Raw genomic sequence first — 14,231 nt, forward strand, 5'->3', positions numbered from 1 at the left:
GTGGTAGCATATAGTATTTGTCTTTCTCTGTCTGGCTTATTTCATTTAGCATAAGGCCTTCTGGATTTACCAGTATTGTCACAAATGGCAGGATTTCTCCATTCTCATGGCTGAATAATACTCCCGTGTGTGTGGGAGACATTTTGTTTATCCGTTCATCTGTAGATGGACACTTAGTTGTTTCCATGTCTTGGCTATTGTGAATAGGCCTGTAATGATCATGGGAGTACAGATAATATCTTCGAGATAGTGATTTTGTTTTCTTTGGATATAGACCCAGAAGTGGTTTGCTGGATCATATGGTAGTTCTATTTTTAATTTCTGGAAGAACTTCCATACTGTTTTTGTTAGCCTTTTAGACTTGTTGAACACTGATTCTCGCTGGTTAGAGTGGTACACTCTGATCTTTCCATGTCAACTTACAGAGGAAGCTTTGAGATGCCCTTCAGATATGTGATACAGCTGTGACTTAAGTGGGAATCAAGTTATAAAAATCGTTATCAAAGGATTCTGTGGGTACATTGTACTGCAGACTGCCTCAGATACTGTGTACACAAATGTAAATATAACCCCTAATCCACAATGATAAGTTTTATTTTTTGAATATATCTTTTTAAGTTTTATTTTTATTGTGCTTTTTCTATTACTATTTAGTCCCTTTATTTCCCTTTCGCTCCCAGTATTGTTTTAATGTATGTTAAATTCATTCAGTATGATGTTTTCACATATCTTAAATTTAAGTTTTCTTTATACAGTTTGTATTATAAATGTTTTAAAAATATTTTATTTATTTTTACAGATGGGGAAGGGAGGGAGACAGACATCAATGAGTGGTTGCCTCTCATGCGCCCCCTGCTGGGGGGACCTGGCCCACAACCCAGGCATGTGCCCTGACTGAGAATTGAACTGGTGACCCTTTGGTTTGCAGGCCTGTGCTCAATACACTGAGCTACACCAGCTAGGGCTGTATTATAAAATTTTTAAGAAAAGTAATTTAATTCAAGTAAAATACTATTGAAAACCACTAATATATCCACCTTGGTTTAGCTTACTGTATTGAGACATGGCTCAGGTTGAATCTGAATATCTCTTAAGTTTTTTGAATAATTAGTGGATATTTGAGGTGCTGGGATTATGGCAGTGAGCAGATAAAGGATAATCCCTGTTCTTAAATAGGCAGAGAGATAAAATAGGTGGTATATCACATCATAGTGAGTTCAGAGAAGGAAAAGATGGTAGGAAGGGGAGGAAAGGTTGCCAGAAGTAGAAAGTACAGCATATCTACAAAGTTTTGAATTCTAGCTCTGAAGATGGGCAAGGTACTTTACCAGAATTGATTTCAGGATTTCCTCATCTGAGGACAGAGATTAAACACGATTTCATAGTGTTATTATGAGTATAACATGAGAAAATACAGAGAAAGCACTTGGCGTGGTGCTTATACAAAGGGCTCAGTAAATGCCGTTGGTACTCTTATTAATAAATCATATTCTAGATGTCTCAGAGTCACTGACCCTGCTCCTTGTAACATTACATTTAGGCTAGGGCCCCACTATCAATGGTCAGGTCACTGGGAAATTCAACAGGAATCCACCAACTTTGCTACCTGGAACTCACCCTTTTCTGCTCTGACCACTGGATCAACCATCTGTAGTACCTGTGCTTGCTCCAACTATGCTGGAACTTTGATACACCCTTTATTTTTATTTTATTTTATTTTATTTTTTAATATATTTTATTGATTATACCATTACAGTTGTTCTATTCCCCCCCTTCATTGATACACCCTTTAGACAGTGTGCCTGTTACTGAGTAGGCACATGAATGTTGAAACTTCCTTCCCTGCAGTTACCCAATAAATAATGAATATTCAGTAAATATCAATTGCTGGGCTTCCAAATACACCACTTTAAAATTTTTAAAAAGATTTTATTTACTTATTTTCAGAGAGAGGGGAAGGGAGGGAAATAGAGAGGGAGAGAAACACTAATGTGTGCTTGCCTCTTGTGTGCCTCCCACTGGGGACCTGGCCTGCAACCCCGGCATGTGCCCTGACTGGGAATTGAGCCAGCAGCCCTTTGATTTGCAGGCTGGCACTCAATCCACCGAGCCACACCCGCCAGGATGAAATATACCATTTTTTGTTTTACTTTAAATTTAGTAAATCTGTAGAAGACACACAGATAAGCAGAGTACAGTGCCATCTCTCCAGAATTCTTGTTTTTAGTAGAGAGGTCTGTGCATGTGTGTGTGCTTGGTGTGTATTTAGTTGTGGAGAATATTTCTCCTGAGAAGTGTGTTCTTTTTAAGTGCTTATTACCATCTGTAATCCCGTCTTTTGTGAAACTGTGTGTCTTTAGCACATGGGGGAAACTTACCTCTTAGTTTGACCATATTAACTTTGTTTTTGTCTCTTATTAAGGAGAAGACTAAAGTTGTTGAGCCTTTGGACTATGAGAATGTTATCACCCAAAGAAAAACCCAGATTTACAGTGACCCTCTCAGAGACCTGCTCATGTTTCCAATGGAAGATATATCTGTGAGTTCATAAGCTGTATTTTAAAGAAAAAAACCTGCATTTGCCAAGCCAGTTCTTAAAGTAAGAATGTTCCTTGTCTTCCAGATCTCAGTGATAAGTCGTCAGCGCAGAACAGTGCAGTCCACTGTACCAGAAGATGCTGAGAAAAGGGCCCAGAGTTTGTTTGTCAAAGAAGTAAGATGCTCAAAGGCCACAGAAGAACATTCATCATATATTTAAAATATTCTTCCTTTAGCATAAATGGAAAATAAAATTGTGGTCACTTTAACTGATCTACGTAAGAAGTGTATATGATGTGATACAGAGATTATAGCTTAAATGCTTTCACAAATAGCATGTGTTCTTAGTCTTTTTCTTTTGGATTTGAATATCATCTGTACTTGGATTCAGTGTTCAAGAGAGCATAAGAAATGGCATTTATGGCTACCAATTCATTTAGGAAGACACAATCCCCCCTAATCCCCAAAGGAAGATCCAAGTACCAACATTTCCCAAGTGATTTTTAGAAGTCAGTGAGCTTATTGCCAGACTTTTGAAAAGTGGCTATATGTCTACTTTTCCTATATATAAAGTTACAGATTTCCTCTTTTGTTCCAGTGTATTAAAACCTACAGCACGGATTGGCATGTAGTAAACTACAAATATGAAGAATTCTCTGGAGACTTTCGAATGTTACCATGGTAAGTCCAGAATTCAAGGGAAGCCTTGAAAAGGGGAATATTAAACATTTTACCCTTTTTTAACCACTTGTGAAACTTCTTAGTTAAAATTTATGATACAGAAAAACCCTCAAACAGCATAATATTTCATAAATGCAGTATTTGTGGTAACTGAATGTTTTAACTTTGCTCACTGAAATTCTTTCCAAAATGTACAAGCTCACTTTTGGGGCTTTGATGTATCTGTATTGATCATAAAGTCACCTTTATTTGACTCTACATACTGTAGTGAGCATTGTCCAGTGGTGTCGGTGCAAAAGCTCAAAGATAATTTGGCTCAATTTGAGGAACCCAGATATCTTTTGACAAAAGTGCATCTCTTTCCGTTAAGTTGAAGGGCCGCTGTGAGCACATTGGTCCAGGAGCCAGGCTGTCAGGGTTCAATCTTATTTCTACCACATATTAGCTAGAGATGACTTTGGGCCAGTCACTCACTCTGCTTGAGGTCTCACTTTTCTTCCTCTTCTTATCCATAGCACTACCAACCTCACGGGATAGCTTCAGATAAAGTTTAGGAGAAATAGGACTTTGTTTAGCCTTTTTTAGAAAACAGATTTGAAAAAAGTCCTCACCCGAGGATATGTTATATTGATTTTTAGAGAGAGAGGAAGTGGGGGAGGGAGGGGAGAGAAACATCGATACATGAATATGCGAGAAAAATCAATTGGTTGCCTCCTGTATGCTCCCTGACATGGAATGAAACCTGCAACCTATGTATCTACTCTGAATAGGGAGCAAACCTGCAACCTTTTGGTGTATGGGAGGACGCTCCAACCAACTGAGCCACCTGGCCAGGGCTGTGTAGCCTTTTATAGTTTTCAAAGCCCTTTCCCGAAAGAGAAAAATGAGTCCTAAAGATGCCCTGTACAACTGAGTTCTAAGATGACCAATCCAAGGTCATACATCAAACAGATGGAAGAGCTTGAATTACACTATGTTGCTTTTCCACCTAGAAAAAGATACTGTTCTGCCACCAGTAACAGCTCTGGCTCACATTCCTTGACAATGCCCTTCTCTGAGGAAGTATCTGGGCTTAGTTATATCTTTGCTGCTGGCTGCACATGTGGGAGTCCTTTATATAAAGGGAGTGTAAGTTTAGTCAGAGGGCAGGATCTGAGTTTGGAAGGGAGAAAAGAATCTCTCCTCTTCACATCTTGGCATTTTCTTGGTTGTGAAAGAAACAAGTCTGTTGATCTTGTTTTGTTTTATTTTGTCTGTTCTGCTCAGTGCCTAAGACAATTCTCTTGCATTTTCAGCAAATCTCTGAGACCAGAAAAAATTCCCAATCATGTGTTTGAAATTGACGAGGACTGTGAGAAAGACGAGGTAAAGATTGGGGCCTCTGTATTGGTTTCTTCAAGGTCACTTCTACTGAGAAATATTTCCTTAAGATGAGGAAAACAATTGTTTTTGAATGATCTGTGGCCAATTTTCAAACTAATGAGTGCTTTTTAAAAATGAAAAAAAGTTGTTGCATTTCCAAGTGGAGTCGAGGAAAAAAATCAGTTGAAATGTGCTATGATTTGTATGTAGACATGTTTTTCCACCTGTTGGATATGCTTGCCGAGTAGCTTTTCCCACACTGCGCATGTGGTTTGGTGATTCATCTGGACTCTCCTGCCTGATAGATCCCTCAAGGGACAGATGGCCCGGATGTTTGTGACATTTTGAGGGGCAATTTGCCTGTTGACATAATGCAGAAGACTTTCCCAGATGACAGTTCATATGATTAAGTAAATATTGAGTGCCTACTATGTGCATAGCACAGAGCCTTTCATTCAGTCATTGACAATTTCAAGGGAAATTAGGCATCTTTGCAGAGGGAGGGGAACTTTATGCTTTAATTAGAGAATGGGGCTGGGCCCTCCAGTGTCTGATTAGATGCGTGGCTGTTGTTTCACTGATGGTTTTTGCTCTTTTCAGGATTCATCATCTTTATGTTCTCAGAAAGGTGGTGTGATAAAACAAGGCTGGTTGCACAAAGCGAATGTAAATAGCACCATCACAGTTACCATGAAGGTAAGAAGTAATTACAGTATTTCATATTGTAATGATAGTCTTATGAGTAGCCTGTTTGGAAAGAATATTTCCTTTTTAAAAATTTGACAATGGACCGTAGCAAAAATATCTTTAATGAGAGGATTCTCACATATGTATGGCATTTTAAAAATCTGAAACCTCGGGAATATAAGACAGAAAGCTGTACTTGAACAAAAAATAAATTAAAAAATTATTTTAAAAAATTAAAAATAAATAAATAAATAAATAAAGGGAATATAAGACAGAAAGCTGTACTTGAACAAGAATTAAGTAAAAAAGTTATTAAAAAATTAAAAATAAAAATCTGAAACCTCAGGATGAATTTAGAAGTGTGACTTTTTAAAGGAACGTAATTATTATCTTCTGAATCAAGAAATCGGAAAAGGGTGCCAGTGGAATAAAGAATTGCTTTGAAACAAAAGTACATTGAACATTTCTTTTATTTTTCAATTACACTTACATTTAATATTATTTTGTATTAGTTTCAGGTGTACAGCATAGGGCAGGGTGTCAAACTCATTTTCACTAGGGGCCACATCAGCCTCGTGGTTGCCTTCAAAGGGCTGAATGTAATTTCAACTCCTTAACAGTTAAGGAATAGTTACATTTACACAGTCCTAAAATTATTTCAGCCCTTCAAAGGCAACCATGAGGCCAATGTGGTCCCCGGTGAAAATGAGTTTGACACCCTTGGCATAGTAGTTAGACAGTCATATACTTTACAAAGTGTTCCTCCTGATATTTCCAGTACCCATGTGGCACCATTCATAGTCGTTACAGTATTATTCACTATATTCCCTATGCTGTACTTTCCACCACCATGACTATTTTATAACTATCAATTTGTGCTCCTTAATCCCTTCATCTTTTTTATCCAGCCCCTCAATTCCTCTCTCCTCTGGCCAAGGTTTCTATGTGGAAATAAATGTAATGTGTCTAGGGAAAATATATGGTTATGTAAGATGAGGTCTCTTGCTTCTGGTAACTTTCAGACCAGCTAGATAAGAAACATACCAAAGTAACTACTACATAGAGCAGGACATTAGTACTGTCAGAACTAGAGAGGTTTTTTTTAAGTTTGGTCAGAATATAGTGAGTTTGTGACAAAGGTGGAAACAGAGTGTTTAAATTCTGCAGGGCTCTGAATGTCTTAGACATGAAGTTATCTTTGTTTGGGAGGGAGGCTTTGACGAGACATTATATTCCCAAGGTAAGGGAGGGGGTATTTTTGGTCAAGTTGGAGGTGTGTAAGTAAATATGGCTCACCTCTTCACATAACCACAGCAAAAACTACAACTACACTACAAAACAAATATCACCCAGAATGGTCAGAAATTTGAACTGTATATGGAAGTCTGACAACCAAGGAATTAAAGAAATCGCAATTATCCAGACAGGTAGGAGGGTCCCACACCCATGTGTGGTGGATAAAAATCCAGAGGCATGCCTCAGGAGTGAGGGGAATCCCAGCCCCACACCAGACCACCCAGCCCAGGGTTCCAGCGCCAGGATAATAAGTCCCCATAACTTCTGGCTGTAAAAACCAGTGGGGGTTGGGATGGTGGAAGAAAGTGAAGGATTCTCAGGAGTCTCCTTTTAAAGGGCCCACAGTGGATTTAAGACTTACGCAGACTCAATCCCTTTGGGCTTCAGCACCAGGGCAGCAGCTGAAAAGGCACCAGTGGCATACAGGGAGAAAATGAAGCGTCTGGTGTCAGGACAAATGCTAGGAGACAACTTCCTCATGGACAAAATTCCAGATGCCAGGCAGCAGCATTGTCCCCTCCCATACACAGAACCACAGAATGGTGACGTGGGTTAACCCACCTTGGTGACTACCTAAGTTTTTATCCCATACAACTTACAGGTGCACTTTTCTACAATAGGCCACACTACTAAGACAGGAAGTCAAAGCAGCTTTGCTTAATACATAGAAACAAACACTGGGAGGCTGCCAAATTGTGGAGATAAAGAAATACAGCCTGAAGGCAAGAACAGGACAAAACTACAGAAAAACAACAAAATGAAATAGAGATAAGCAATCTATCAGTTGCAGAGTTCAAAACACTGGTTATCAGGACGCTCAAAGAACTCACTGGCTCCTGGAACAGCATAAAAAAGACCCAGGCACAAATGAAGTTTGCATTAAGTGAAATAAACAAAAATGTATAGGGAACCAACACTGGAGTGGATGAAGGCAAGAAGCAAATCAATGATTTGGAACATAAGGTAGAAAAAGACATTCAGTCAGAACAGCAAGAAGAAAAAAGAATTTAGAAAAAGGAGGATAGGCTAAGGAGCCTCTGGGATGCTTTCAAATGTACCAACATTCGAATCATAAGGGTGCCAGAAGGAAACAGAAAGAGCAAGAAATTGAAAACTTATTTGGAAAAAATAGTGAAACAAAACTTCCCCAAATTTGGTGGAGGAAATAGATATACAAGTCCTGGAAGTGCCAAGTTTCAAACAAGATGGATACAAAGAGGACCACACCAAGACACATCATAATTAAAATGCCACCCTGCCTGGTGTAGCTCAGTGGATTGAGCACAAGCCTGTGAACCAGAGGATCATGGTTCGATTCCCAGTCAGGGCACATGCCTGGGTTGCAGGCCGGTTCCCAGCAGGTGACGCACAAAAAGGCAACCATACATTGATGTTTCTCTCCCTCTCTCCTTCCCCTCTAAAAGATAAATAAATAAACTATTAAAAAATAAAATAATAAAATAAAATGCCAAAAGCTAAAAGATAAAGAGAGAGCCTTGGAAGCAACAAGACAAAAGCAGACAGTTACCTAAAAGGGAGTTCCCATAAAAGACTCAGCTGATTTCTCAAAAGAAACCTTGCAGGAAAAGAAAGAAAAAAGAAACTTTACAAGCAAGAAGTATTCAAAGTGATGAAAAGCAAGGACCTACAACCTAGATGACTCTATCCAGCAAAGCTTTCATTTAGAATGGAAGGGCAGATAAAGTGCTTCTTAGATAAGGTCAAGTTAAAGGAGTTCGATATCACCAAGCCCTTATTTATTTGAAATGTTAAAGGGACTTATCTAAGAAAAAGATCAAAACTATGAACATTATAATGACAATAAATTCACAACTATCAACAACTGAATCTAAAAAACTAAGCAAACAGGCAGAACAGAAACAATCATTGATATAGAGATCATGGAAAGTTATCAGTGGGGAGGGGGAAGAGGGAGAATGGGGGGAAAGTGCAGGGATTAAGAAGTACAAATTGGTAGGTACAGAATAGGCAGGGGGATGTTAAGAACAGGATAGGAAATGGAGAAGCCAAAGAATTTATATGCGTGACCCATGGAAATGAGGTCACGGAGGGAGGGAATGCCAGAGGAAATGGAGAGTACTGAGTGGAGTGGGTTAAAAGTGGGAAAAATTGGGACAACTGCAATAGTATAATCAATAAAACATATTTTAAAATCCAAAGGTAAAACTAACAAGCTACTTGAAGATTCTTTGCAGGGAAGCAAATTATTCTCCGGTAGAGAATATAACTGTACTTTCAGATATTCAGTAGAAGATCATGTGGCTTGCTGAGGATGATTCACACTTCCATTAAGTTTTAAAGGTCATTCTGTCTTTCACATTGCCTGCAAGCAGAAACCATGGGTGTCTACCAAGGGAAGACTGAAATTTTATCTTAATTTAATATGTCGCCTGGTGCTTTCCATTTCGTGGCCACGTCCTGTTCTCACTTTCGTTTCCAAGCTCTGAAAATAACGAGTACAAGTTGTAGAATGCTTCTTATGTATGTCTCCTGTACCTAATCTTGAGCTTCTGCACGTGGTGTTAAGAGAATCCATTTACTGAGGACTTAATATGAGCCAGGTGCCATAGTAAGTGTTTTATATTCTGTACCTTATTTAGTCCTCATTGCCACCCACTGTTGTAGGTGTTGAGACTTAGTTTACAGATGTGGAAAGTGAAGCACAAAGAAATTCAATGATTAATCCAGGGTCACACAGTTCCAACCTTTGAGAGGTGCGATATGTACCTGAGCCGATGCCTGAGCCTTTGCTCTTGACCAGCATACCGTTGGTGCTCACTGACTGAGTAGCAGGACTCAAATCTTTATTGTAACTCCTATCAGAATTAATAGGCAAAGAAATGCATGTGTGAAGGTTGCAGTTCTGTGCAGATTGTCAGAAAATGCTTCTCTGGTTTTTGACTCTATTCCCTTAACATTCTCAAAATATTTGAATGTTTTATCCAGACTCAAGCATAACCTAAAACAGTAGGGAATCAATACCTTTAAAAAAGAATTCACAACAGGATTTCTTGCAATAGTGAGTTAATCTAATGCATGTAAATTATAATTTGCTTTACATGTAATTTTTAAGAAGCCCATATATTATAAATCAAAATATAGGTACCTATAAAAAGTATGTGATTTAATTTTTTCCGATAATTTGTGACTATAGATTGGTTGATGTGGTGGACAGGATAATGCCCCCCTAAAGATTTCCATGTCCTAATCCCTGAAATGCTCCCTTATGTGGCAAAGAGCAATTTAAATAGCTAATCAGTAGGTCAGGAGATGATGTCCCAGTTTATCCAGGTGGGCCCACTGTAATCACCACCGTCCTTGTACGTGGAAGAGGGAGGCTGAAGAGGAGAGTTAAGGAAAGAGAGAGGAGGATGCAAGCAGGGGTGGAGACAGGAGCTGTGTTGCTGGCTTTGACAATGGAGGAAAGAGCCACTGGCTAAGAAATGTGGATAGCCAGTGGAATCTGGAAAAGGCCAGGAAATGGATTCTCCTCTAGAACCTCTAAAATGAAAGACAGCTCTGCTACACCTTTGATTTTAGCCCAGTGGGACCCTTGTTGGATTTCTAACCTACAGAACTGGGAGGTAATACATGTGTTGTTTTAAGCCACTAAGTTTTTGGTAATTTGTTACAACGACCATAGAAGACAAATTTGGTCAGTTTGTCAGAAGTTGATTTTTCAGCTTGTTTGTATATTAGCTATCCCTGAGGTTGCACACTCCACCACTTTAAGGAGCTAGCCAGGAACCAGAAATTCATGAAATGGGTGGAGGGTCTGAGGCAACCTGGTTACCGCATGGTCTGGCCGAAGGGAACAGCTGCTGCCTGTCTCCAGCTAGTTGTTGCTCGGCTGATGCTGAGCTAGGCTCTTTGCTTTTCCTCTTTTTATCTCCAGCTGTTCATATTTTGGCCTCTTATTTTTCTTATGTATAATTCACATACCATAAAAACATTTCTAAAACCATAAAAACATTTGTTTTTAAAACTTTTGTCAAACAGTAGGCAAAGGAAGAAAAAGAAGAAGACACCAAATTGGTCATATGTGCTACATAGCTTTTTAAAAAGAATGAATAGGAAACAATTTGAAATATAAAGGCCATTATGAGATTTGGGAATTGTCTCTGGTTAGGGATTCCACTTATCCCGGCTATTCTCCATTATGGATTATTGGTCTCCATTTTGGATTTCCGGGAAGTGAATATATATATCCTGCATTTTTCTGGTTTCACCTCCTAAGCAATAGCAGTAGTGTGTTGTATTTCAGGATTTATCACTGCTGGAATGAGTATGACTGGAAGGTTCAGCCACATTCAGTTAAGGTGTCAGAGGGATTTGGCAAGATAATTTTTCCTGTAATAATTGTGTTTTAACACTTATTTAGTTCAGCATTGCTGATATTAATCGAAACTTGCAGTGTCTACTACACTCTCTCTGCATATAAATAGAGGGCATGTGAGTGTATAGAGCCAGGTGGGGAGCAGATTGGGCATGGGTAGCAGTTTTGTAGTCGCCAGGCTATAATTTGGAGTGAGGACCAAAGTGGAAGTCCAGGCCTATGGACCAAGGTGCCCCAAGGGACTTGGGCTTGTGTTGTTAGGTGTCCTGTTCCAGGGTGAAGGGGGTCATACACCCTCCTCCTGCTTCAGGCCTAGGAGAGAGGCTAAACCTAAAGGTGGGGTGAATGGCTGATCCAGCCCTTAGAGAGTTGAGAAAAGCAGAGGCAGGAGAAAAGAGGCAAAGGGGTGACACTTTATGAGACATTCTGAAATGACATTTCTGTGTATTTGTTTCTACGCTGATGTCTTTGAAGTGAAGACAAACAAACAGAAAGATGACTTGGCTGTGTTACCATCTTAGTCATTTTCTCGCTATTGGTGGCAGTTTTACCCTTGGTGCATCTGCAGTCCTCCACCTTAGGACCTGCAGCCCACACTGCTGAGAAGCTTTGGTAGTTTTAGCAAGGAGCACCACAGGGCTAGAGCTCTCAGACTTGAGAGCAGAGAACCTTTTGTATTGGAGAGGTCAAGCTGTGAGAGCCCTGTAAATTCACAGACTAACCAGGAAGCTACGGCAGAAGGATCTGGGTATTCATTGTGACTCATCAGCAAATAACAGCCTGCAGGAGCCATGCATCTTCCCTCCTATTTTATCTGTGCCTCCCTGCTGCGCTGTGGCTTGACACTGGCCTGTAGATCACTCTGGGGCTGACGGGGATTAGAGCAGAGCAGCTTGCTGCCTTTTAAGAGTGAAGTGTGCATTTAAGAGTTTTTATTCATCTAAAAATTTCTGGATTTAAAGAATTATGTAGATCTATTCCTTTGCTAAGTTTGAAATGATGCACAACTACTTTAAAGTGCTTTTATAAACAAGTCCAAGTCCTTTTCCTGGACATTTTGATGGTCAGAAATAAGGGAATGTAATAGCAAGGAAAGGGAAGAATAAAATTATGTGAGAAGGGGGAAAGAAAGGAATGAAAGGAAGCAAGAAGAGAGTTAGCAGAGTCCAGTAGATAAAAGGGAATTAAAAGGTACCTACTGTAAGGTCTTTTGAGAAAGCAGTCACGTGACCTGTAATGCGATGTGAGTAATGTAGCCAAAGTAATTCATATATGGGTTGTGCTGGAAAGTTAGCTCTACCTAGCTGCCAGAGAATTTCCAAGAATATTTAAGTCGATGATAATAGGCTCTATGGTTTTCACCAGCTCTATGGGGCTGGTGAAGGAACTAAGCTGAGTTACTCATATTGGAAGATTATATGCCCCCATATTTATGGAATAAAGGGTTGCATTTTCCCCAGTGTGTACCTTCCCCCCAATTCTAGTCTGTTGTTAAGATACAGTCTTCACCATTTTTTACAGTTGTCATTATTTTCCCAGAAGTGCTTTCTGAGCATCCCCATTACTGGCTGAGAAGGCAGCCTGGATGGACTACAAGAGAGTGGCTACTGATGTGTGTCCTTCCAGAAGTCTCAGTCTCTTTTCCCAGTCACTTCCTTTCACTGAGGAGGATGCTGGCATCACACAGCCCTTGCAGAAGCTCTGTTTGTTGTCTGGGCGCAATGATCACTTGACTCAGCTTGTAATTTGCTTTGTTCTTGGTGTTCGTATTAATACAGGACAAGTCTTGTCATATGTGATTAATTTCCTCAATTAGTACTTTCTAGTTAATGAGAACATACTCGTTGCCTCTCTTTTCAATTCCTGGAAAAGTTTTCAAGCGAGGTTTAAGATATCATAGAAAGGAAATGATCCCTTTGACAGACTCCAGTCCCCATAGAAACCTATTCATTTCCATTCTCTCTTTCTCAAGTAGCTTCTAGACACATCTGCTGTTTTAAAACTTTCTGTATCAGTGAAGGAATTTAATGTGGACTAGCTAGCTATGAGATTAGACATGACCTTCCCCTGGTATTTAGAAATGTTTTTCCTAAGGGATATAATGATACATGGAATAAGGAAGAAGGTACTCTTCAGGGTGGTTTTTCATTTAAAAATATTTGTTGCAGATTCTTGGCCAACCCTCGGGACACCCACCTTTATGCATCTTCTTGGCTCATTTTGATCACATTCCTCTAGCTTCTTCCTCCCCATCCTTAGCAATTAAATGTTGAAGTGTTTTGGTATGTTATCAGGGTTGCAAGTTCAACTGCTTGATATATGACTCTATTTTGGTACCCTTTCCTGTTCTTGCATTTTTTTTTGCACAAAAGAGAGTTATTTGCTATATAGCTACAGTCTAAAAGTCCTTACTTACTCTTCAACTGGTACAGGAGGGTTTTTTCCTCTTTTACAATGGGAGAACAGCAAATCAAAAGAGGATTTTTACCTAAGAAAGCACATATAATATTAAAATAGTTACTGGGAGGCCAAAGTTACTGTGTTTGTTGGAACAAAAAATAGAGACAATCTTTTATCTTTGACATATTACTGTGTTGTATTCTCAAGTCTATCACACTGTCTCTCACAGCTAACAAATGGATTGCACTCTTTTTATGGGCAAGGGATTTCTCATTAGCTTTTTGGATTTCGCTTTCCAGCATTCATTGATGACTGCATAAAATTATTTATTAGGGGCTTCTCATATGCCAGATACTGTTAGGAATCAATGAATTCATCACCAAGTCTCTATTGGATACTAGTACAACATGTTAGCATTGTGGAGGGTAAAGAGAAGTGTAACACGTAGATCTTAAAATCTATTTGAGGTGATGAGACAATACAAATAAGGGATTGTTTAAAGGTGGTACAGAGATCAAGTGCTATGTGAGCTCAGATCACTGTGATCTGGGGTCAGAGAAGGCTTCTTGAAGGAGGTAGGGCCTCAAAGGAAAGGTGAGTGTGGAAGGCAATATTTACAGGGCAGTTGTGTTGGGAGAAGTTGGGTAGTTGTGGGTGATAAAGTTGGTCTGGTCCTTTGGTATTTCTCTGTGCCTCAGTTTCTCCTCTGTAACATGCAGATGATAATAATAATTATTACACAGTATCGTTATGAGCATTAGATGATATGAGGAAAACACTTAGCCAGACAATGTAACGGGGTAAGCACTCCATAGATATCAGCAATTGTTATTATTTTATATTATTAGTAAGATTTTGGGAACTGCTTGAGTCCCAGATCAGGCATGTGAGTCTTACCATGTGGGTAATT

The 14,231-nt window shown here is 39.4% G+C and overlaps 1 protein-coding gene across 3 annotated transcripts in view; it reads left to right on the forward strand.

Annotated features, from left to right (window-relative positions):
* DOCK11 (dedicator of cytokinesis 11) overlaps positions 1-14,231 on the forward strand; it is a 197,707-nt gene that overhangs the window by 43,047 nt on the left and 140,429 nt on the right. For all 3 annotated transcript variants that reach the window (XM_037050187.1, XM_037050185.1, XM_037050186.1), the window contains exons 2-6: positions 2,423-2,539; positions 2,624-2,713; positions 3,137-3,219; positions 4,515-4,584; positions 5,182-5,277. In XM_037050187.1, the coding sequence (XP_036906082.1) occupies positions 2,423-2,539; positions 2,624-2,713; positions 3,137-3,219; positions 4,515-4,584; positions 5,182-5,277 (456 nt within the window). The remainder of the gene's footprint in view (positions 1-2,422; positions 2,540-2,623; positions 2,714-3,136; positions 3,220-4,514; positions 4,585-5,181; positions 5,278-14,231) is intronic.

Source organism: Sturnira hondurensis, unplaced genomic scaffold (assembly GCF_014824575.4).
Source record: "Sturnira hondurensis isolate 20B ecotype Veracruz unplaced genomic scaffold, ASM1482457v3 Scaffold0006566, whole genome shotgun sequence".
Taxonomy (NCBI): Eukaryota; Metazoa; Chordata; class Mammalia; order Chiroptera; family Phyllostomidae; genus Sturnira; species Sturnira hondurensis.